The sequence below is a fragment of the Odontesthes bonariensis genome, chromosome 7, assembly GCF_027942865.1.
Source record: "Odontesthes bonariensis isolate fOdoBon6 chromosome 7, fOdoBon6.hap1, whole genome shotgun sequence".
Classification (NCBI taxonomy): domain Eukaryota; kingdom Metazoa; phylum Chordata; class Actinopteri; order Atheriniformes; family Atherinopsidae; genus Odontesthes; species Odontesthes bonariensis.
The window spans coordinates 23,902,000-23,926,276 of record NC_134512.1 but is presented as its reverse complement, the minus strand read 5'-3'; the positions used below and the strand labels follow the sequence as shown (position 1 = coordinate 23,926,276).

Sequence of the window (24,277 nt, the reverse complement as noted above, 5' to 3'; positions counted from 1 at the left end):
TTTGTTGCCGGTTATGAGCTGTGTCCACTGAAAGCGGTTGTCAGAGGAGCTTCTGAGCTCATGCAGTGACTTCTGCGACAGAATCATCTGTTTTTAATGCTGCCTGAGACCCCAATATCATGATTGTTCAAGAGATTGTTTTTGTCTCTCATGTGCAGCGATTTCTCCGGATTCTCCCAATCTTCTAAAGATCATTGTTTGATATTTCATGTGCTCGTGTTTTATACAGCGTTTGATTTGCAAACCGTTTCACTCTGCTTTTATTTCCATTTTGCACACCTCAGTACTTTTGAAACCGTGGGTTATAGGAGCCACACTGAATATTTGCTTTTAAGTGAACTTGATAAGGCCCAGTGCTTCAAATTAGCAGATGGTCTGGGTTAAATAACGAGAGCAAAGAAATTCCTCATCTGTTAGAGAAAGACTATAGGACAGCCATGCGCTCCTAATTCTAAAGCCAAATGCTTTTCAATCAAGTGAATAATAGTTAGAAATATCTCTTTATTCTATCTTCAGTCAGTTACTTTGCTCTGTTTGTGAATGACCTACATCCTGTGACGTTTCCTCCTCTGCCTTGTTAAGCCATCGCTGCGTTTTCATGCGCGTAAGCAGTCGGAGGAGAGCTGTGTCAGTGCTGTGTGTTTACGCTTCGGGGGGATGCGATCCATCACCGGCCGGAGCCGTTACCCAGGTGCCTGTGCACAGCCTTGCAAAGTCATCTCATCTCACCTTCCTCTCCTTTCTGACAGGCAGCTCAGGGATGGGCCCTGAAAGGCAATTCCCCTGACAAATACACGCCGTCATTTACAACATATATTTAAGTTAAGAGACAGAGAGAGAAAAACACTCACAGGTAGACTGGGGTGTCTAGGTGTGCCGTGTGGCTCCTGTAGTAGCTCTACAAATAAAACTCCTCTAATCAAGCAGAGCACTGTGGATAACGAGCCATGAAGGTGACGGTGTAGAAATGCAAATCTCTGCTGGAATAATCAAGCAGATGTGAGTACACGTTGCAAACTTAATATCGGCACTTCACCTCTTCCTGAGATAATTCACAAGCAGCGATAGAAGCTGCAGCTACTCAGATCACAATCGGCTTATCTCAAAATAATTAGGAGGCAGGATGCAGCGTAGTTCAGCGATGGGTTTTAATTACACTCTCAAACAGGCTTTACACGGGACCAACAGGAGAACAGTGGAATTACATTAATCTGGGTGATATCTGTAACCATTTTACTTCAGGTCCCATGGGAGTGACTCACACATTGTCGTGTCAGTTTAACAGTACTTGACCCGGTTAGGCGTGGAAATGCATCTGTAGTGCACGAAGCAGCAAATGGAGACCCTTTTAAATTTATTTTTGCCATCTACTTGAAAAGAATCCTTCAGGTATACGCTGCACGACAACAGTAAACGTTACAGTACAGGAGAGTGGCGACTGAAGCGCACCGCTTCAAGGTGGAAAGGGTGAAAGAGGCTTTTGAGAAAAGGCATCAAAGAAAAGAGAGCCTGCTGAAGAAGGAGCGGAAAAAAGGGAACAGCCTGCGGGGAATCCATAAAAACCAAACAATCAAGCACACATAAAAGCGTTTGAAATAACTGAACTTAAAATACTCCAAAGGTAAAACAATACAACATTCCATTTGGATCCTTATTATAAACCATTTATCTCATTTATATTCATCAATTGCTTTTTTTCTTTTTTTTCCCCTCAATCACCACATGTATGTTAAGCGTTACACATCTGCAGCTATAATACCTGAATCTGTTAATCTTACTCAATATGACATTAAACAGAGGCTGCATTAATAAATGTGCAAATTGTTTTGTCATTTCAGGTGAGAAATGTCACATGCACTAAGTGCTCAATGCGACCTCGATTAGACCCTTTACATTCAATACAGTTCTTTTTTACAGTGTTACAGGTTGGTAACTTAGCTTAACAAATATACATTTTAACAACACGTACCATACAAACACAGGATTTTGAGGATATACTGGTTGTCCAAAAAAAATAAATTAATTCAAAGGACAGCTAATGATTAAAAGTGCTCACTTGTAAGAAAACTAACTGGCAGCATTATCGGCTGCTCTAGAAGTTTATAGTGTTCATTATTGACTTCTGCGAGAACTCCATGAGGAAATATTTACATTCCAAAGTAAGATCAGACTGACACAACTCTAACTGATCTGCACGGTAAATGTGGAGATAGTCATAGTTAGCTCAATTTAGCTTTGAGACTGACGACGAGTCAAGAGCTATGCAGGCAGACTCTGTGGTGTTGTTCCCCCAATTTCAGTCGTTATTCTCAGCTAAGCCAACACTCTGCTGGTCTTGACTTTGCGTTTACCATTCAACAGCGGGCCCTGATCTTGGCAAGGAAGTGAATAAAAACATTGCCCCGAAAAAATGAACTATTCCAGTCATTACATTAGGCAGCGACGCTGATATCTAACGAGTTTCAAAACCTAGAAGTATTTCAAACCGTTCCTTTTTTTAAGTTATGCTAAGTTGAGAATTACACACCAACAGCAACCAGATAAATGTTCGCTGCCAAAGTAGTTGGCAGTGAAAGTTTCTAATGCAATGAGTGCCAAAGCCTTTGGCACATTAACACTAAAAATATCTAAGTGTTTGTGAGGATGGTAACATTTGGCATACTGAATGCATTTACACAGTGGGGTTTTTTGTTTTTTTTAGCGCTACTGTTCAAAAAGTTGTCAACTATGACAGATGAACCATGTGAACGTGACATATTCTTGTAAATTTGAACAAGCAAGGAGATTTCATGTAAATACAGCAGAGGGAGAAAAGTGACTCGCGTTGGATCTAGAGCTTAGAGGACAGATCGTGATACATGTCGACCCTGAGCCGGGCCCACTCGCTCATCCTCTGGATGGAGCTTTTCTCTTGGGTTAGGATGCGAGCAACCTTGTTTAGTTTTTCCTCATTCCTCTCCAAGTAGCGAACGCCGTCAGCCATCAGCAGGTTGAGCTTCTCCAACCGGCTCTCGTCCATGGAAATATCTTCGTTCATGAAGGGGTTGAAGCGGAAGTAGGTGTCTGCAGGGAGGAAGGCGTCGAGCATAGCGTGAACCTCTGGAGGGTGGAGAGAAAGGAGAGAGTGAGGCCACACTAACAACAAATTCATGAGCATGCAATTAACTTCCTAGTAGTTCCAACATATACAAACATCCAAGTGAAAAGGGCATGCAAAGTCCAACCCTGTCTGTCAGCTCTGTGACAGCATTACATGTGTCACTGAGTAAGCGCTGGAGGCTCATAGAGCGAGGTAGTTCCTCGAGAAAATGCTTTGCTGGTCCGTCGCGGCTGTTTTCATTTGCTTTGCATGAGTGCTTTAAAAATCAACAACGTACAAACGCATACGAGCAGGCAGCGGTTAACAAAACAGCGTAAATATGTCTGGTGGATCCAAAGGGGTGTTCCCACAGTCCACTAGGAGGCCCAACAAGGACATTATCTAAGCTGGCTGCCTCCTGGTCCGTACAAGACTATTCTCAGAAGTTAAATTATCGCAGCTGGAAAGCTCTGCGGCAACACCAACAAAACCATCAAAGATAACGCGTGTGGTTCATTTCAGAGTGAGCAGAACAAGTGGGTTATATTGTGAGGCAGGTGGATTATTATTCTATCATCACAATCTAGAGACTCCATCACGCCAGACTTTGAAATGTTCATTTATGACCAAGACATATTGGTTTGGAGTAATCGGTGTGCTCTGCCGGCAGCTTAACACTTCAACAATGGTGGCTCCAAGAGAGGTCAGTGTAGCTGCCGCTATGGCTTTAGTTATATCGGACCTGGAGAGTATATACTGGGGAGGAGACAGAAGGCTTTTCTTTACAGAAAAGGTGTTTTCATGCTTTTTTTCTTTTTCTAGTTTGACTTCAGCAAAAATGAGATTTCACCAACTGGCTCTGCCTGCAGTGGCTCATTGATCTGACTGATCTGCTAAAGTTCACTCATGATACAGAATAAACGATTCACCCAATCACAGAAAGTACCCGTCGCTTTTTCAGCAGCCATTTTACCAGACTGCCGTGTGTGACAAAGCGTGTGGCATACAAGGCAATAAGTCGGGCATCCACTGTTAAAAACACACGTATTTTCCATCAGCAGAACAGAAAAGATGAAAGATGACGAGGTCATTTTTTGGCATCTTATCGAATGCATAATCCGACATATGTTCACAGCCTATTGCTGTATTTCAGTCAGCAAAGTCTTCGCTGAGCCTCGCAAAACACCCACTGGTTGACCGAACAATCAACTGCGAGTGGCTGAAAGCTGAACAATCTTAGCATTCTTTCGAGTAAGGTCCAAGGTCATATTTCCAAAAGGCCTTTTTTTTTTTTTTTAAATTTACTTTCAGAGTACCATTACACAAGGTTCAACAACAGTGTTTAACGGCGTGTTAAGTTGAAACTTTCATGTCCATTCCATAAAGAGCAATGTTTGCATCTAAAACCCCTATTTCATCCTTTTCAGTCCACGACAAGAACCCAAGTTCCACTGACACATCCAAGTCAAGGAGGGAGGCGGTGAACAGAGAGCTTCTGAAAAACAGAAACTCTTCAATAAAGATTCTGACTTATTTCCTGCATCTAAACAGCAAAGGCCGCTGGAAATCTGGGGAGGGCTTAATCCCAAATACAGGAGAAACAAGTGCAAAAAAGAAAAAGCATCTAGGTCACACACAGCATTGTGTTACAACAGCGGAGGGGGACCGAGCCAAATTTAGGCACGGATGAAGTGCCCATGTCGAGAGGTGATAAGGAGACGAAGAGGGCGCTACAACGTGACGCTGCAACGGGATGAATCTGGGCCAAAGTCAACTTGAAGTGTAATGAGTTCTGAAGGGATGATATAACACCCAGTTTCCCCTCCAAGACACGGAAAGAGGGACTTTTGTACTTATAATCTATAGAATGGCTTAATTTATTCTCAAAATGTCGACAAACAACAACGCATGTTTCTGGGTACCTATTGTGGAGGAAACACGACATAACAGTAGCAGCTCCAGTAAATGTCTCTTTGTTTTCCGTTTAAATTCTGCTGCGCTTGTGAAGGTTTTTCTTACCTTCAGTGTCTGTGGCGCTGCTGATGACGTTGGTGAGCTTGGTTTTGAGGCTGGTATACGTGGCGCTGTTGTTGCCGGGAGTCTCGAAGCGGCCCGTGCCGAGCGAGACCACACACTCCAAGGGCGTGTTGGGCCACAGACACTTGCACTCGTGGATTGCAAGAGCTGTGGGGTTGTTGATCAGCAGGCCTCCGTCCTACATGCAGAACAGAAGAAAAGCCGTGTCAGAGGCTTCACCTGCAGGCTTGCCAACGGTGTTTTGTACCAAGACCACGGGTCAGCGAAACAAATAATGTGGTTTGAAACCTAAAAAAACTTTTAAAATATTATATAAGTCAACGCGCAGTCGAAGAGCTGCTTGTTAGTCTACAAAAGCTCAATTATTGTGCCTGCCCCCCACTCCACATTTCCCCCTCTCGCACATTTTTAGTCGCTTTGATATCAAACAAGCACCAAGGAGTGCCTTTGCTTTGGATCCATATTGTACCCCAGGCAGTGGGGGAGTAACTGGAGAGGCTGTGGGGATTGTTGAATAGGCATGAGGCTGAGGGGCCGCAGGGCTGTGAGTTGGCAGCAGGATCAAACACACAGGGGCCAGTCCTCATTAGAGAGGGGGGGTGGGGGTTGTTGGGGCCCCAAGTGTCTTGGGATACCGTAGAGGGAAGAGTGCTTGTTTATGTGACTGTGTGTACGTGGATGTTTGTTTGAAAGCGCATTCTTGCTTTGAGTCAATGCATAGAATAACATGGGTGTAATTCGCACATTCATGCGAGGGACAGGGGAGGGGATAGCTCATCCGTCTACCGCACACTGGCACTGTTGCAGAAGATGAACAATTCAGTACATTTACAAGGAGCACAGAAAGTGATTATGAGGCCTGCTTTATGCATTTATTAATCCATTTGTTGTTTTATCCTGATAAGATACATTTAATTTTGTTTATTTATCTTAATGGTGAGGTTCTCGATAAGCCCTCCCAGGGTTTCTAACCTCTCCAGCACTGATCCATTGCAGCTTCTCATTTATTATCTATTGTATATATATATATATATATATATTTATTTATTTTTATTCTATTTCTTTCTTTTATGTGATATACTCTTGTTTGTAATGTTTTATTAAAGTGCAAACAAACAATAAACAATCCCAAATGCAAACACCGGGAAAAAAAAAAACTGCAAATGTCGATGGCCACGACACACTGAGAGGACTGCATCAAGTGAACACTCTCATGACGGCAAACCACTGTGAAAAACTAAGTGTTTTTTTTCTTTAATGGAAAAAAAGAGAAGGTGCATTAAGAGAATAAACACATTAGACAATAGTCAGACAACATTAAGAGGATGGAGACACACTTGCAGCCGCCTGAGCTGATCTAGGCACAATGGTCGATGGGCCATTTGTTCCTGTTTGCATGCTGACATTCTCATTCTAATAACGACTGAAGATAATGGTAACACTATAATAATGGCTCAGAATTAGTAATGGCCTATGATATACGTGTCCTGTTCATATCTCTTCTTCGTGTCGTGCAGAATTGTTGCTTTTAGAGAATTTGTGTCTCTGACAGTTCTGCTTCCACAGTGTAGATTATAGCCAACAGCCAGTGAAATAAGCCCAGACCTTCGTTGACCAGAAATATCCCGAGTGATGTGATTAGCTTCAGTGGTGAAGACACATGTATATCCATCATGTCCACCATCGTACAGAAAGTGCTGTCAGGGATCACTGAAGGAGATATTTTTATTTGGAAGAGGAACAGACTGGCACTGAGGTAATCATATTTCTATCTTTCATAAACTGTCCTTATTTACTGACTTACTTATATAAACTGTATTTGATCAAACCTCTAAGGTCAAAGGAACCTTTCCTGACTTTATTTTACACAACGAGCTGACATTCAATTATAACAATCTTGCAAATACTTCCACTTATACCTCTGATTGGACTTTGAATTCTGTTTGGTTTTTATGTTCGTCCTTTTGGATGACATCACAGAGAGGATCGAGATGGAGGAGGGAAAACAGGGTAGAAAGAAAGAAAAAAGCAACAAAGACCCGGGGAGAAGGTGAACAGAAAGATGGCTAAAATGCTAAGGCCGATTCTTCTTCACCCACATGTGCCGCCAACATTTTTACCTGTACGAGCTGCTGTTTCAGTTTCAGCAGCGACTGTACGACAGCAGCAGGGATAGAGGGCTTAACATTTTTCTTTTTCCATGAGCAGGCCTCAACACAAGAAAGACGGGATTTTTAGTAATAGGGGGTCTGTTCTCCGGTAAAGCTTCCATGTTCCACTCGTACGAAGCAACATGAGTCCAACACAGGAAACGTAAGGATCAACAAAGTCATTACAATTCATCCTATGAGGCCCCAGCTGGATCAAATTATGCTGCAATTGATCTAAGAGTTGTTGACATGTTAAAGGATAAGACCGGTTTTTTGACATTGGGCCCTTGATTTCACATTATAACATGATGTTCTACTCACCCCTGCTTGTTGTTGGTCATTTGGAGCTGTTCCGAAGATATTCGCGAGGCGTCTGGCTGCTCTCTTGAGATATTCGGCCATGAAACGGTTTCCTATGGGCAAGCTTATACAGGCACAAACTATGCTGTTTATAATTTATTAATTACTGTACATTAGCACTGATAACGTGGAGGTGCGTCGCTTACTTAAAAAAATCCGGGTTACTGTAATTTTGATTTTTTTTGTCGTAAAGTGGGTGTTACTGACGTCCTCCTCGTGCTACTGCCACAGACAGCCCACAGACCTGCTGCCTATTTATTCATTCGGCTAAAATACAAAATTAGTAACCCGGATTTTTTTAAGTAAGCGACGCACCTCCACGTTATCAGTGCTAGTGTACAGTAATTAATAAATTATAAACAGCATAGTTTGTGCCTGTATAAGCTTGCCCATAGGAAACCGTTTCATGGCCGAATATCTCAAGAGAGCAGCCAGACGCCTCGCGAATATCTTCGGAACAGCTCCAAATGACCAACAACAAGCAGGGGTGAGTAGAACATCATGTTATAATGTGAAATCAAGGGCCCAATGTCAAAAAACCGGTCTTATCCTTTAATTAAAAACTATAAATATCAACCTCCGGCAGGAGAAAAAGTCCCGTGTGATTAGGATTCTGTGGGCCATGAGCATCTGAAAATAAATCCCATGCCAATCCATCCGGTAGCTGAAATGTTTCTGCATAACAAAAAGGAGGATGCGTGACAGACTGACAGTCATACGCTGCCATCCACTGAGCTGCCTGCTGTGCTAAATATGAAGAAATGTAAAATATTACAGATGTTTTCAGTGCCTCTGAGTTGAAAGAAGTAATCCATTATAATTCTAATCGAAGACTGCATGAATCATTTCTGAATCAACCTTAAAGTCAGTTAAAACAGTCATTTAAAGCGAGGCCTGGAGCCCGATCGTGCACCAATCTAAATGGCGGAGGGGAAGTCACACAAAGAGGGCTTCACTCTGTCACAAAGCATGGAAGAACTGCTGAGGTAGCCGTTTGTCCAAAGCACATCATTATGCACCAGCAGGGTGGCTGGCAGAGCACAAAGTGAATCACAGAAAAGGGGAGAAATTCTTAGACTGGACATGCTCCTAATAGAGACTTAGAGGGACTTGCTGCAGTGGGCACCAGATGAACCCAGCTGGAAACCAAACAACCAAGCAGTTTTCTTATCACTCGCACCACTGTGTGAGGCTCCATTTTCTGAGCTCAGTGGCAATTATGGCTACAGCCCTGGTCCAGTTATGGCGTCTTTGTGCTGATGGCTAGGGGCAAGTTTCACAAGAACAGTGGCTGTCCTTGCACCCTGTGCCAAGGCACGCCACATAAGAAGCAACCAAGCAATGGCCTTATGAGCACGGGAACTGAATGCTGTAACTTGTCTCCTTTTCTGAGCAGCTGCTTGGGCAATTCAAAGCTAGTGAGCACAGTCGGACCTTCAACAGATTCTGATTGTAAGGTCTGTAGTGTCTCGAGTTTGTAGGAGAAGAACTGCATCTGTCACCTTCGCCTTTTTGAACAAAAGCTCCCTTGATGGAGACCGCACCAGCCTAAACCTTCAGTGAAAACTGTTTGGTCGATGGAGAAGCTGCGCTGGTAGAGCAGATTTCCCATTCTTGGCCCACTGCCACACACTCAAACAAAGGTTTCTTCAGGCCAAAGCATATTTGGACAAGGAGCGGGGTTCGAAACAATGATCTACTGAGCACCAACTGCAAATGAGCTTTGCAAACAGAAATTCTCAACTCAAGCTGTCCGTCAAACATGCAGCGCGGTGAGGCAAAGGCCGCTCACTTTTCTAAGGACTCAGAGAGCTAACGCTGCTCAAAACTGTAACGTGCCATGTAACAACAACAGAAGAGAGCGCACCCTTGTCTGGTGCAGCCATCCGACCGATGTTTAACCCCACTGAGGTTAAATTTCCATCAGATTGAGAGGAATTCCAACTTTGAATTCTGGCTTCCTGAAAGGCTAAATGATTTCCTTTGACAGCATGTCTTGACTCTGGGAGAACTCTTCAGTTTATACTCCAGAGGATCGGCGCTCATCTAGCCTCGCCTTTGCCCTTCAACTTTTAATGGCTTATTGGCAAACCAGCTCCTCGATTTTTTTTCATCTTTTTTTTTTTTTTCCCAAAAAGGAAGACGATGTTTCACTTCTTTAGATGGTATTTCATAGTTTTAAAATAACAGAAGACAGCCTTTTCTCATGTCAGTTCACCTCCGCTCCGTTGAAGCCCGCAGAAGGCCTTCTACGATCGAACAAGGACTTTTGATTCTCCTTTCTAGTTATCTTAAAGGCAGTTCTTACAAAGAAAAAAAAAGAGAGAAAAAAGACCTGAACTGAAGCTCCACTTTTCTGAACTGCCATTTCTAAATTATAGTGAGCGATCTGAAGAAAAGGTGACCTTAAACGACTTTGCAATCTTCTCGTTTGCTGCTTAGAGAAGCTAATGGCTGATGATCAGTGGGGTGAGGTTCAAGAAGTATTTAAAAACCCATGACTTTTTGCTTCACCTGCTCTTTTCCAGCAGTGACTGTGACCAAACCACAGCCCTGTGAGAGCTGAAAATACCTTGGACTCCATCAACTTTTACACGACCCTCCTCTCCAATTTGTTTTTTCTCCCTTCTTTGTAAACTTGCACCAAACAAACACAATCGGCTAATTGAGCCTAAATTGTTGAAAAGATCTTTATGCCTCTTGGATATCAGTTCATATTCAAGTCACTTGCACGTTAAACTTGGTTCTACTTAAAAGAAGAGCAGGGCAGCCCGGCTATTTGCTATGTTACAGAACACGTCGCTGTTCGAAACTTCTCAGCTTTGATTCGCTTATCTTTATCGCCCACATTGTAGCCGTCTTAGAGGTGAAGAGCTGATCCGAGAGGAACATTGAAAGGGTTGCTTCTGTCAGCACAGGCCTGTAATAAAAATATTTGTTACTTTTACTGATGGTGTTGAGTCAGAGGTGTCAAAAGTTCCATTCCGAACACAAATACCTGCCATGCAAATGTCTCCCTGTGTGTGTTTGCATAGCTTTTTGTGTGTACGTGATCACTTCTCTTGATGACTAGTTAAAAAAATAACAGAAATCAAGCTCACTTCATGACTCGGCTTTCTGTCCGGACCCCAGATGACAGCGTGGGTGCCGAACTCTCTGATTTTCCTATTTCTGGGAACCGTCTGGGAGAAACAGATGAACTTGGCACACTAAGTTCATACACAGATGAACGGAAGAACAGTTTAGAACGTAGAGCTATACAACATCTACCGCTCTACCATCAGGATCAGTAAAAGCCATTTCATGACCTCCATCCTCTTCAGCCTTCAGTGTGCTTGGGTCATCGAGAGCTGCCACAACAAGAGAGCAGAGCACATCAAAGACCACAACAGATCTGGGTTAAGCCTAAATGAGGTGACGCACTCCAGCATACATCAGGGTACAGATCTGCATAAACTGTGCGTGCCTTTTTCTGCTCACAAACCGGTGGTTACATGATAGTGTAACCATGACAGGGGGTTGAAATGGAAAGTGGGCCAACATAATTCCCCATAAAACAAAGCAGATCATTTTGCAGAGATTCCTCGGAATGATAAGATTCTTTTTTTTTTCTGATTTTGTTTCTCATCGTGAAATGTCTCAATATACTCTTATTTACAGTAACTCTGGGGCCATAAAGAAGTTATGCGCTCGTCAGTGGCAGATAAAACAGGAGTTGTCGGTCCTCTGCTGCAGCGCTGACACCAGTTTTTTGCCGCTGGTTTATAATCTGTTCATTTCCTTTCACCCCCTCAGGGTCCTTTGCCCTGAACTTGCAGAGCCGATCGCTTGTTAACTTTTCAACTTAGCTGTTTTTGTTCTGTTCGTGATTACAGGGTGAAGATCGAGTGTCTCCGTTTTTGGATCTGGTAAACCTGCGCTTCTTCTTCCCTGTTGCTCTCATTATCCAGCCTGTCTGGTTGCATGAATAAAGTCTTGATATGCAAATGGCCTGCTTACACAGCTTTAGTCATGAATCCACACACAGTTTTATGCATCTGGCCCCTGGTGTGTCATTCGCACGACAGCTCCAAAGAGCAGGTGTGGTCATTACACCTTCTTCTCTGGCTCCTTTGAAAGTACTGGGCTGGGTTTGGAGCTCTGTCATGATTTATATTGAAGCTCTACAAATTAGGCCCCCTTTTCTTTTAAATTAGTAAGTGATAGACATCGAGATATGTCTTTTACAATGACCGGACTGTTTACTGCCAATGGTTATCGGTTTCTAAATAGATAATTAGGCTCTGGTGTGCTACAAATGCTGACCAGAAATCTTGAAAACCAATTAATGCTCTTTGCACACAAAGTGCCCCCGGTCCATCTTTGTGTAATCAGAAAAAGAAATCTACTCATTGAGGAAAAAAATCAATTGTGTCAGTGGCATCCAATCCATACAAAAGGCACCATTGTGACGAGAGAGGATGAGAATAAGAACGGTGTGAATGCCGCTGCTATGTGTCGGCCAGGTCAAGTCAGAGGTCTTCATGCCATATTATGCGATTACGTCGACTAGTTCTTCACTCGGCCTTTTAGCTTCCCAGACGCCAAAGGTCGCAGGGAGGTTCGAATCATCTTCCCCAGCTATGAACAGAGGAGGAACCCATCTGTAAGAAGGCCAGCGTTGCCCCAGGCAGCAACAACTGAGGTATGATGCGAATGATTTCCTTTTCCCACACATTCTGCAAATACACGACCACACTTGAGCAACCAGGATTAAAAGAATTCGTCACCTCGGTTGGCCGTTGCCACTAAAATGAACAGTTCACACATACATGTGTGCAGAACCCCTCAGTGATTTTCGATAGGTCAGGAGTTCCTCTCTGTTCCCCGCAAACTTCACATCAAAAAGCATCGTTTGATGATTTGTCCACAGGACAATAGGAACCTAATTTTCCTGCCGCTACGGAAAAGTGACTAGACACACACTTGCACAGCAGTTTATTGCAGCACAAGATTTAGTGCTGTTATTTCTTCCAGGGAATCACATCTGGAGGCACTGCAGTAGAAAAGAAACAAAAAAAGACACTACTGAAAGTGAAGCAACGGAAGAGGGCAAGAGAGCAAGAAACAGAGGGATTCGGGAAAGCTATTACACTGCACTTAGTCAGCATAATCAGAGGACCGGCCTAAATCCCCAAACAAGTGGGCCAGTACAAGCAAGTGTTTGTGTTTGTGCATCAATGTGTGTTTATGCACGACAGAGCCAAAAAGCGCAGTAAATTGGGGAAACAGAAGTAATATAACAGTAGGATAATCCCTGTGTGGGACTTGACTCAAGGGACAGAGATCTGCATGGGACAGTGATTATTAAAGTCTTCTGACATGCTCCTGTCACACAGAATAACACACACACACACACACACACACACACACACACACATATACACAGAATATATGGAAAATAAATGAGCACTCAAGCACTGAACTTCAGTGTTTATTTTCCTTCTATAAATGACATCATTTCAGCTTAGTTTCACTCTGTATTCTGCCCCTGGGCATCCGTGGGGGGAAGATAAGGAGTGAAAAGAGGAAGTTGTCTGCAGCAGGGCTAAAATGTCTGTGCTCGATCCTCTCACAGTCTGCACACCCGGTTCTCAGGGTTTAACACAGAGGGGAGAGAGCTGGGATAAGAAAGTGACTAAAAGCTCAGAGTGATCCTCTGTCGCCCTCCTGAATCTACCACATCGCTTCTCTTCTCTGGTAACAATGTGGTGCTGAATGCGTGATTAATCACCAATAACTCCTCCTCAAAGAAGCTTCAAAAGGAAAAAAGATGAGAAAATGAAGACGGAGAGGTTGCGATTTCTTGAGCTGCCCTTCATTATGTGACACCCTCTGCCTCTTTCTCCTCAAAGCAGCCGCATTTAACGTCTTCCTGGACTAATGCACGAAATGTGCTCGTTCGCTAGTTACAAGTATGTGAGCGCTAATCTGACCTGCTCCTTTTGCGGCTGCGTGAAGCCTTTGAGTTGAGCATGGTGCCATTTTGGGGCCCCCACTGGGGTCACGGTGGTGGTGGTGCCCCACAGGTCTCATGCCTCCCACCAAATGTTGGCAAGGGTGGGCACAGAACAAGCACCTCATTCCTCCCCATCGCCTCAAGAGACACCATGGCAACTAGGTAGAAGAAGAAGGAAAAAAAAAAACCGCCATTCAACGCATGCCCTGCCATCCTCTGTGAAACGTCTGAGGTCTTCTACTTCTGTGTTCTTTAGAGCTGAGATAACTGAGAGAGCTTTAATGTGGAACATGCACCTCCTCCCCTTTCTTCTTCTCCTCTGTCTCACACTCTTTTTTCCTTTGTTCCCCCTCGCTAAATTTTCCTCTCCAATGCTATGGTGGCTCGTATCAAGCTTTGATAATACGAGCCATGGCTGCTCTGCTTCAAAGTCTTTGCTCCAAGTTCCAACTTTTTTTTTTCCCCCACAGTGTTACTCGTGTGCATCTATGATGACGCTCCGTCAGATTTCCATTCCGGCCAGCTGAATCACAGAAAGGCAGGCGGACAATCAAACGTCTTCAAACGCTGCTTGAGAATTCCGGCTGTCGCTCAGCACATGGGGTGGCAACTCTTGCGCTCGCTGTACAAAAGGGGGATTGTTTGGAGTTTGAATTAAGTGGAGAAGACTGTGGGCGTTTGTGGAAAAGACTGAGATGACTCTCTCTCTAGGGAATCCTGACATCATACAGATAGCATGTTGTCCTGGCCACTGGTTTCAAGGAGCCAGTAAATAAAGTCATCAGACTGGGTGGCATTATGAAGACGGCCAAACATCAATAAGGACATCAAGCACGCATGAAACCGTACTTAAAAAAAAAAAAAAATAATCAATGACAAAAGCTGCTCAAATCATTGTCAAAACTCATTAGACATCTATTGAATTGGCAGGGAGCAAAGGATGCTTCTGAAAGGCTGGATGTGTTCTTTACAGGGTCCCTATGATAGGAGTAAGACGTTGAGCCACAGCAGGCAGAAACAAGAAGATAAGAAGTCTTTAAGGGAGTTCCTGACTTAAATCTTGTCTCAATATACGCAGTTAAGTTGTTTTAAAGCTTCCTTTCAAATAGAAGTTTAAAGCCAGAAAGTGCAGAGTTTTTTTAATGCTAACATGCAACAGCATATCGACTCTGAAGCTCTTCATCTAATTTCAGAGCATTGCTTGTTTTTCCATTTGACTGAAATGATAGCGAAAAAAAACTCGGAAATGATTTAATGTCGGCTGTGTCAAATATATCAAACTACTGGTGGTGCATCATCCTCCCACAGTATTAGGTTAGCTGCTGGTGGGGAACTAACACAAGCTTGGAAAAGTAATTCCATAATTAGACTGTCTCTTCATTCTAACGAAGCAGACAGCCAACTATAATAATTTATGCATCCCCAAGCAGAGGAAGACCTGCAAAGCGGCATGCTGGGAAAAGCTCCCTCCATAGTGGGTTTTCATCAGCCAGTCTCTTTCAATCTCTCCCCTTTCTCTTTCCCACTCACATTCACAACAAACACGGCTTCCAGTTGAGAGTGACGGAGCATGCCGACGCTGGATATTGCCTTTGATGTGAACACAAGCCCGTTCGTGTGTTCTGAGACTAAGTCGGGTTAGTCAAGAGCTTGTACTACATCTGAGTTTTGAAAGGCAATTGAAAAGGAGACAGTGAAGTCTGCATGTGGTAGGTTTAACACAAGTTACATCAAATTCATTCCCGAAACTTCCATGTCATCCTCCGTACTTTGCATCTCCGCTAAAATAACCTTTAACTACCGTTTTGAACAAAATAGCGTTGCTACGCGTCTTCTTAGATGCCCTCACTTACGCTCTTTATGCTTTCAACATGAGCCTGGGGTAGATATGCATATTGATCTGCAAAATGGGTAGACTGACAGTTTGTTAGGTATCTGATGGCTAATGCATACCAGATTACTGGATATAGATTTAAGTGCGTCTCAGGGTGATTCTACCCCTCACTCTCTGGTCAAAATGTAGCTGCCTGGAAATAAACACAGACAAAAGGGAAATGGAGTTCCTCCCTCCCACTTGCTGCGTGGAGGATTTTTCTCATTAGGCTTCTTGAAAATCCTTCAAACTCTCCAGCGTCAACAGTGACTCCACAAGGCTTTTTAATCCAGCAGCCCAACAATAAACCCCCGAAGAATGTAGCGGGGTTAAACGGCTGTTAAATTGTCACACGGCGGATACACTGTATATCGTCTGAATGTGAAAGAAGGGGTTGGTTAAAAACAGGCTTTTACAAGGTAAAGAAATAACACATTTCAACAATCAGTCAACCAGACGGACAAAATGAACACAGTAAAGTATATAGCGACGACTTGAGCTTTACTGTGTGCTGTTTGAGACAGATTTCAGCCGTCGATTATCATACTTTGTATGAAGAATGGAAAATAATAAATAATTGATAAGACTACGGGTTGCCTGAGAAAATCTTCTGACTCCCGACACTCACTTTCTTGAAGAGTTGAATTTAAGCTTAAGCAACAATGTTCATGTTGTTTATTTGCATAAAGTGTGATTTAACCATCAATTGCTCAGTGATCAGTGCCACATCTGTCCCCGCCCTCTTCCCACTGTTAGTGTGACTGACCTGGTGGAGGTCATTTCCCAAAGCGAACTCCTGGAAATACCCAGGGGCGGCCGACGTGGCTCGGATGGCCTGCCACAGCTGGTGGTGGCAGCCCCCCAGGTAGTGCGAGCGCACCCCGGGCCGCGGGTTGTAGTTCCTGAACACGTAGGCCTTTAGAGGAAGGCCCCGGTTTACGATGGTGCTCACAGCTGCCACCTTCGTGTAAAGAAAATGACATTCGGGATGACTTTCCGTATCGAGGCAGCAGCGTACAATGAACAAAAAAAAAAGATGATAAAATGCAGGACTGCTATCGTGCTTGACACTCTGACAGGTCAGTTTATCACATCTCTGCTCCCTGAGCCTCAGTATAGCTGGCTTTGGGGTATATTTTTCATTAATCTGTTGTAGAAAACTGCAAACCGAATAGAAAAAAAAGGAGCTTTTTCGCTGGAACATCCCAGTAAAGACGGTGGAAGTACAAAATGAAGCGGCTCATCCTCTGAAGCTCACCTTGGGGCATTCAGGGTTTCTCGAAGTCTCCACCAAGAGGTGAGAGCCCACTTTCTCTCTGTGGAAGAACAGAATCATGATGTCATTTTTGTGTTTAATTAACTGTGGTTTGCATTGTGATTGGTTGCAAACTTCATTCTAGAAGATTAAGAAAATACCTCCACATATATACTTCAGTTCAAGGATTTTCAAATCCTTTAGCCAGGAATAATGGACTTTTTACTGTCCCAAAGGGTTTTAGGCTAAAGGGCAAGTTACCACATCTTTCAAGTACTGGCTTACACTTATTTCCGTTTTTTATCATTCACACGAAACTTCAATTTCTCTTCATATTGGACCAAATGCTGCTGCTGTGTTGTAATGCAGCTAGGACTGTTGCAACACATAGCTATTGGCTGTCTGGGTGAAGAGGGGAGGAACTGACTTGAGGATGTTCTCCCAAGCTTCGCTGTCATAGAAAGCATGGCTCCAGCCCATCTTCACGGTGCCCACGATCACGTTCTGCTTGAAAACGTCGGAACCCAGCTTCCGGTAAAGGTCGTCACACTCCTTCACGGGGACCTGGAGCACGCCGAGCATGAACCCCAGGACAGCACCTGAGGTACAAAACACACACACACACGAGCAATGAAAGAAGGGAAAGCGACTGAGATGCTACTTTTAACGGGAAATCATCTGAGCACCTGTTGTTGTGCTATCCCGAACACTGCCTGTGATATAACACTTGCATGGTGGGGTTTATAATGTAGGAAGACTGGTTGAAGGATTGCCTGTAGGGAATAATATTACCCTTTGATGAGCCATTACTAGGAAGTCAATGGGTCTGATATAATCATCAGATTTCTCAGTGTAACATCTGCTCTCTCGTGATCGAGCATCCCAAACACAGTGAAGAAGGCACATCGGTGCTGGAAGAACAGACATGGGTCCACCCTGAAAAATGTGGGTAGTAAAACTAGACAGATGTGGCCCAGATAGGTTTTAAATGTGTGAACACGATTTGTTCCGGCAGGCAGATTACATTAGGAATTGACGGCTTTAATTAAATCTGAAAATGGAGGGTCTGCCCTAACTGGTGGAGATTAAGCTTGAGAAAACTTTACACAAATAGACTTCTGGCAGCTCAAACAGTCCAACGTGCTCTGCAAATAAAATGTTTTTTTCGTTTTTTTGTTTTTTTAATCTGCTCAGCAAAGCAGCAGACAGAGAATATTTCCAGAATGGACCACAGCACCCTCTTGTGATGATGCTGCGTACTGAAGGTCAGTACGGATGTACCCAGCCGCAGCAGATTTCCACCACGTTTATAATCTGTCAATTGCCAAAACTATATAGGGCGTGGAAAAATACTAGCATGGTGCCGTTATTGTATTTGCTTTGACCCAGCTTCAGCGCAAAGCAGCGGGATTGACTTGAGTGGTGGTGCTGGCGAAAATTGAGGTCAAAACGAGAGCAGAGCAACAAATGGGTCAGTGAGTGATGTATGCTGCCTGTACTGTACCACTCAGTACTGTCTGCTCTGGTAATCCACATACATGCCTCCGTCTACACACACAGAAGTAGGGCAGGAGGACCACGTACCTGTGCTGACACCACAGATGTAGTCGAACAGTTTGTAAATAGGTTTGCCAGTCAGTGCTTCCAGCTTGTGTAAAGTCTGAAGAGCAAGAAGTCCCCTAAAAGGAAAACACCAGACATTGATAAACAACACAGCAGGACATCGTGAACAAATTTATTTTTACTTAACAGGGTCACTTGTAAGAGAATCGGCGTGATGTATTTTGCTTCTTCACAACATTCTGGCCTTAGGTTACGATCCACTCAGACAAGACCTTAAATCAGTGACTCATACTGCATTACAGTAAAGACAAGAAAAAAAGCAGGGCGAGAACCTTAGGCCTCCTCCATCTATGGACAAGATCCGTATGCCTCGGCCTCTAACAGGTTCGTGATAGCCAATCAATGTGAGAGCTTCTCGGACTGCTGCCCTTAAGCCCGGGTCGCTGGCCTGCTTCAGACGTAGGAGACAAGGGATAACCTTCTCCTGTGGGACAAAAACAGACAGCAGTGGAAGTGAACGCCGCAATACATCATTAACCTCTGTTTATTTCACAACAGAATGCAGAAAACAAATCAAATGTTGAAAGTGAGACATTTTACTATTTCATGAATTTGTTATTTTCCATGATTGACTGAGAAACGAGTTGTCGGTTCGCAAGCTTTTCAAATCGTTGCCTTTGGGTTTCACGTACGCTTTGCACAACATCCAACCAACCTTTTGGAGATTGGGGTTATAGCTTGTGCAAAGTAGAAGTTCAGTAGTGGAATCAAAAGTAATGGAAACAATGCCTTAAGTATACGGCATCCATCTAACATCACGCCTGCATTCATCACGTCGGAAGTCGATCACTTTACTCATCGTCCTCCATTTTAACTGTCCCACTTCAATTCCTCCTATTCTGCTGCATGTTTTCTCTCGACATATAGTTAGAAAAAAAACAACCAAACCTCCCTGAATGACGGCTCACTAAAAAATTATGATCAAATTAGATACTCATGCGCTGCGGTATCGATGCTAATGCTGCCATCTTTGCGTCCTCTTACACCAAACTTCACACAATTAAAACTGTAATGGTCATCTAGCCTACTTGTTTGGTCAGTAAGCAGTTTACCGTTGCGCTGGCTTCACTTCGAACTGCAGCGGGCCTTTCTGCAGCATTTAAATGTCAGGAATCAACAAAAAAAATAAATAATAATAATAATAACGACATTCATAAAATCCAGGCGCCGTGCAAAGGAAGAGCTGCCGCTCGGCTACATAAAATAAGAGATGAGGCGATATGTGCAGAGCGTGCTGAAAGTGACAGACAACATGCGTCTCAATGCATTCATATTCAGTTCTTCTTATCACCATTAGTAAGAAATATTATGGGAATGACCAGATTGTCGAGACAAGAGAATTACCAAACTGAAGTCTTACTTTAAAGCGACACCAGAGAAGTTTGTGAACCCCAAAACTATGTACTTTTGACTCATTTTGAAGTACAATAGCTTTCGTTACACTCGTTCCCCGGCCTGAAACTGCACTGGAGTGCCCGGCGGCTGGGTTACCGCAGTTCACGACTCTGGTTTCCAGCCTCGTACTGCACACTTTTACCTAACGATTAAACTTTCACCAAATGTAAACATTTTTAAATCCAGGTTAAAAACATTTCTTTTCTCATGTGTACTATGCATGAAATCTGCACGATATCTTTTAACTTATCTTGACTGTTGCTTGTTTTTAAATTCATTTAAATGATTTTATTTGTTTCTCTTATATTCTTTTGTGTATTTTTAATGCTTCTTCCACTCCCTGCTGCAATGCTTTTATTTTATGTAAAGCACTTTGAATTGTTTGTACATGAAATGTGCTATACAAATAAATTTGATTTGATTTGATAACGGTCTCTTGACTTTTTTTGCGGGCTTTATTTGCCGTCCTTGTTGACTCTTCAACGGGACAACACATTATTTGTTTATGACAGTATACACGCGGGGCCTTACATGGAGATTTGTTTTTATGACTGTCCTGCTGATGTGGAACGGCTTTAAAAGTTCATTAAGACAAGAAGGAGCCTGACTTGTATCAATAATGCAGACTTGATTTGAGTAATGGGAATATTCCTCGGTACTGTGATCAATTTTGTGAAGCGTGACAACCCCAAACAAAAGTACACCGGCTGTAAATAAATTATGACACCACAACGACACAGAAAAAAAGGGTCGCTAAAATAAATTCTCCAACATCAAGTTGAGCAAAAAAAATGTTGCTGATCTTCAGTAAACCAACCCTAACTGCCTTACTTGGGAATACTTGAGCACAGTACAGAACGAATTCCAGACACTCTCACTGATAAGACTATGACATAAATATACATCACATGTATCATCACGACTCTACAAAGATATCTGCACACGACGGGTTGCCAAGGCTGTCATAATGACATCTTTGTGCCACTATCTGTATTATTCACAGGCTCCTGATACCTAATAACTGACAACAAAAAAAGATTCATATGTAACAAATCATACGGAGCAAGTTCACAACCAATAACTGGCTGTAGTCGAATAACTTGAGTTCTAAGGGCCGTTTTCCTGGGCTTTGATACAGTAACTGCATGTGTATCAGGGGCAAGACTATTAGTTCCCTCCATGCTTCATCTATAAGCTTGTTTAGAATTCTTACCTTGACAGCAACAACACGGGTCTCTGGAAACTCCAAGAGGTGGTAACTGAAGTCCTCCACCCTGCTGATGTAGACCCTAACGTCTGATGCTCTTTGGAGAGCCTGGACCAGAGCCCGAGTTCGGTTGTCCACACTCACCCTGGCAATAATCTAACGGCCAGAAAAACGGCAATTAAATCAGTTAGAGCTTCGTTTTTAATACAACTCTGACATCATTATTTTGTTTCTTTAACAGATAGCGTGAACACATGAGAATAATTAAATACTTAGAAGGACTGTCTGTGTTACGAAGCTGAAATTGTCTCTCTATGCTGACATTAAGCTGATGTTAGCTTGTTCCACTTAGTCCATGACTTAGACCAAAAATAATTAGTTTCCAGTCCCTCTAAAAGTGAAAGACTATAATTTCTAAAGCCCCTCATTGGCTCATTCTGAGCAGATGCGCTGTATGCGTGTCTATCACTCTGTCAGACCTGGGGTGATGCTTGAATGCTTTTACCTCTAAAGCCCGATATAATGTGAGAATTACAAAATCATTTTTAAGACACACAAACAATTATTATTTTCTTTAATTAACCATAGAAACAAAAACTGGGGCAAAGTCAGTCATTTATAATAAAAGCTAAAGGTCGAACCCTAACAGAAGAAGTGTAAAGCTGAAATGAGGCATGCATATGGACGGTGTTATGACAAATATTTTCTAAAATGTTGAATATGCATCGTGCCGCACGGTGTGCTCATTTAAAACCACTTTTATCACTGTGCCTTTAAGTTGGACGTCCGATGTTTTCCATTACATACGTGACAAGTTATTTTTGAATACAGATTCTCAGAACTCAGGCAGCATGTAAGGACACTGCCTAATTACGTATGGACTTACGGGGGGTGTCTGTGTGTCAACAGCAAGCATCCTAATAAAATACCCAACTATTTAATGTGAGCACCATGTTTAACCACAGACAAAGATCATAGCCCACGTGGACAGAAGCTGAGTGTCAGCTACAAACACAAAGTGTTTACATTGAGCAGTATGAAAGTAAAATCCTAAAGGATGCTGAGGCAGCTCCTTCCTCACTCTGGCTCATTTCTATTTTAGCACACACTCAGCGAGTTACGCTCAGCCTTTGCTGCAGACCTACCTTTTCCCGTTGGAGTAGAAGTTTCTTGGATTTCTCATCAACAGCCGCCTGCTCTTTGCCGCCTGTGGCCTCCACCTGTTTTACTGACAATTCCTCAGGCTTCTTCTTCTCCTCCTCCACCGTGGCACTTTTGGACTCTCCTTTCCTGAACTTTGGAACAAGAGGAGCAATGTAGTTTCCAACAAATGCCTGCACAGTGGGGGCCGAATAGGACAGGTACTGTCCTAAACCCCTCTTAGAGGAGGATGAGTTGACTGGGGCAGCGGGGTGTATTTTATCAGACACCGACACGAGGTTGGAGGTGTGCTGATCCTGAGAGGATGCAGAGGAACTGTTGACATTGTCCCCTGTCTTGTCCTGAGTCTTTGTACTGCTGCCAAAGTATGAGTTGATGTGATGAGATAGGTAAGTGTAAGTCTCATCCAGGCTGGCTGAAAAAGTGCTGGGATGGAAAAGTGCTGTCGTTTCTTTGGAAGTTGCGCTCTTACTCTCGGTGTCTCTCGGTGTGCTTTCCCTCTCCGGTGACGGTGGAAGCTCCTCTGGCTTCCTGGCACAACCAGCTTTGACAGCCGGAACGACACGTTTCAGCCTCTTCTGCCTAACTTCCCGCACAGCCAGGCTGCCGGCAGTGCCAGTCACTTGGGGAGAACTTTGCTGCTGAGTGGAGGTAGTGGAACTTGCGTCGAACGCGGCAGCAGAGGTGGGAACGGGCTGATTGGCAGGAGATAAGTTTGCAACAGGTTTGGGTGTAGTAGATGCAGAAGAGGGAGCACCATTTGTAGGAGCAGGAGTGGACTCAACGTTTGCAGTTGATTCAACCCCAGCCTCAGCCTTTTTAATTTCCTTTACAGTGTTCGGTTTTAGACGGGCGATTTTGGACAGAAATTCTGCTCCACTCACAGCTTTAGTAACTGTGTCCAGTGTGCTCCTCACCCGCGACATGTGTTGGCTTAGACCGGCAGACCACCTTGAGGCTGAGGTGTTCAAATACAAGGAGCTGGTGTGGAGTCCCAGCCGTTGCCTAACCTGGTTAGCTCTAAATATCCATCCCTTTCGACCTCTGATCCTCAGGTGATGGCCCTGCTTCAAGCTGAGATAGACGGTGTTGCAGGAAACAGGGTGGTGCACATGAATCCTACAGTGAGAGGTACAAGACAAGGGAAGTGATGTTGCTGACTTGCGAGCATGGGTCTGCCACATGAGAGGTGCTCTGCTTATTTTCACCCAGGTATTTGAAGCCCATCTATGATTCATATTGATTCGGAGCAGGAAGGTTTAAGCCATCCAGAGAAATATTAGGTCTACGGACTCTTTTGTCATTAACCTGGCAAATAAACGACAAAAAGTGGCGTTTACGAGACAGACAAAAAAGAAGTGTAAATAAATCAGAGAACGAAGACAGAAATGAGAAAATAAAATTTCTGAAATGACTCGAGTTACTTTATCCTACGTTTAAACGTAATTTGGTTTAATCACAACAAATACTCCTCTAGCTGTTGTTACCTGTGCACAACACAACCTGACTTGTTTACTAAAAAGAAGACGATAATCAGGAACTAGCTTAACGCAGCTTGCTACATGGTTAGCATTCAAAAGGCCACACAAAGCACAGCGCGTCATACCAGTCTTTTTATGATGTCGTTTCAACAAAGTCCGGAATCCATTTATTGTTTCATTATGTGGTCTTCTTCGTTCACAATAACAGAAATGCATAGGATGGGTTGTGTAACGGGTCTTTCAACCTGACAGTTTCCAAAATGACGAGATGGTAACGGCCGCAGGAAAAAACAACGATCATGTGATTCTCTGTCTGCCTCGCCATTGGCTGTCTAAAACTTGACCCATAAATGGAATCTGCTGATTGGCTGAAGACATTCCCTTCACTGATCGTTGTACAACCTTCAACATTTGATACTAACCGGTCCGGCACAGCCCCATATAAGAAAAGGCGGTCTTGACTTGGGTATACTTATTATGCGGGGCCCAAATGTTAAAATCCCACCATAGTAACGCATAAATTCAAAACGGTGCCAAGAATTTTGCAAAAAAAGAAAATAGCATGTAAAATATTCTATTAATTGCGAGAAAGAGCTAAGAGTTTAAGCAAGGCATGGTACTTTTAAATGTAGCCAAATGCTAAATACAAACCACAAGG

At 43.4% G+C, this 24,277-nt stretch overlaps 1 protein-coding gene across 1 annotated transcript; it reads right to left on the bottom strand.

Moving 5' to 3' along the window:
- Positions 1-1,131: 1,131 nt before the first annotated feature.
- On the bottom strand, positions 1,132-23,890 carry LOC142384192 (calcium-independent phospholipase A2-gamma). Its single transcript, XM_075470229.1, has 10 exons — positions 23,745-23,890; positions 22,123-23,446; positions 20,984-21,133; positions 18,648-18,799; positions 18,337-18,431; positions 17,180-17,351; positions 16,756-16,813; positions 16,264-16,458; positions 5,099-5,294; positions 1,132-3,099 (listed from the first exon to the last, which is right to left on the bottom strand). The coding sequence occupies exons 2-10, from the start codon at positions 23,374-23,376 to the stop codon at positions 2,831-2,833; spliced, it is 2,541 nt and encodes an 846-aa protein (XP_075326344.1). The 5' UTR covers positions 23,377-23,446; positions 23,745-23,890; the 3' UTR covers positions 1,132-2,830.
- Between the last annotated feature and the right edge of the window lie 387 nt (positions 23,891-24,277).

Excerpts from the sequence above, each read along its gene's own strand:
- LOC142384192 (XM_075470229.1), bottom strand. The coding sequence starts at position 23,376 with ATGAATCATAGATGGGCTTCAAATACCTGGGTGAAAATAAGCAGAGCA. Across the intron at positions 21,134-22,122 it reads TTCTACTCCAACGGGAAAAG|ATTATTGCCAGGGTGAGTGT; the intron begins GTAGGTCTGCAG and ends TCTGGCCGTTAG. Across the intron at positions 5,295-16,263 it reads TGGGAAATGACCTCCACCAG|GACGGAGGCCTGCTGATCAA; the intron begins GTCAGTCACACT and ends TTCTGCATGTAG.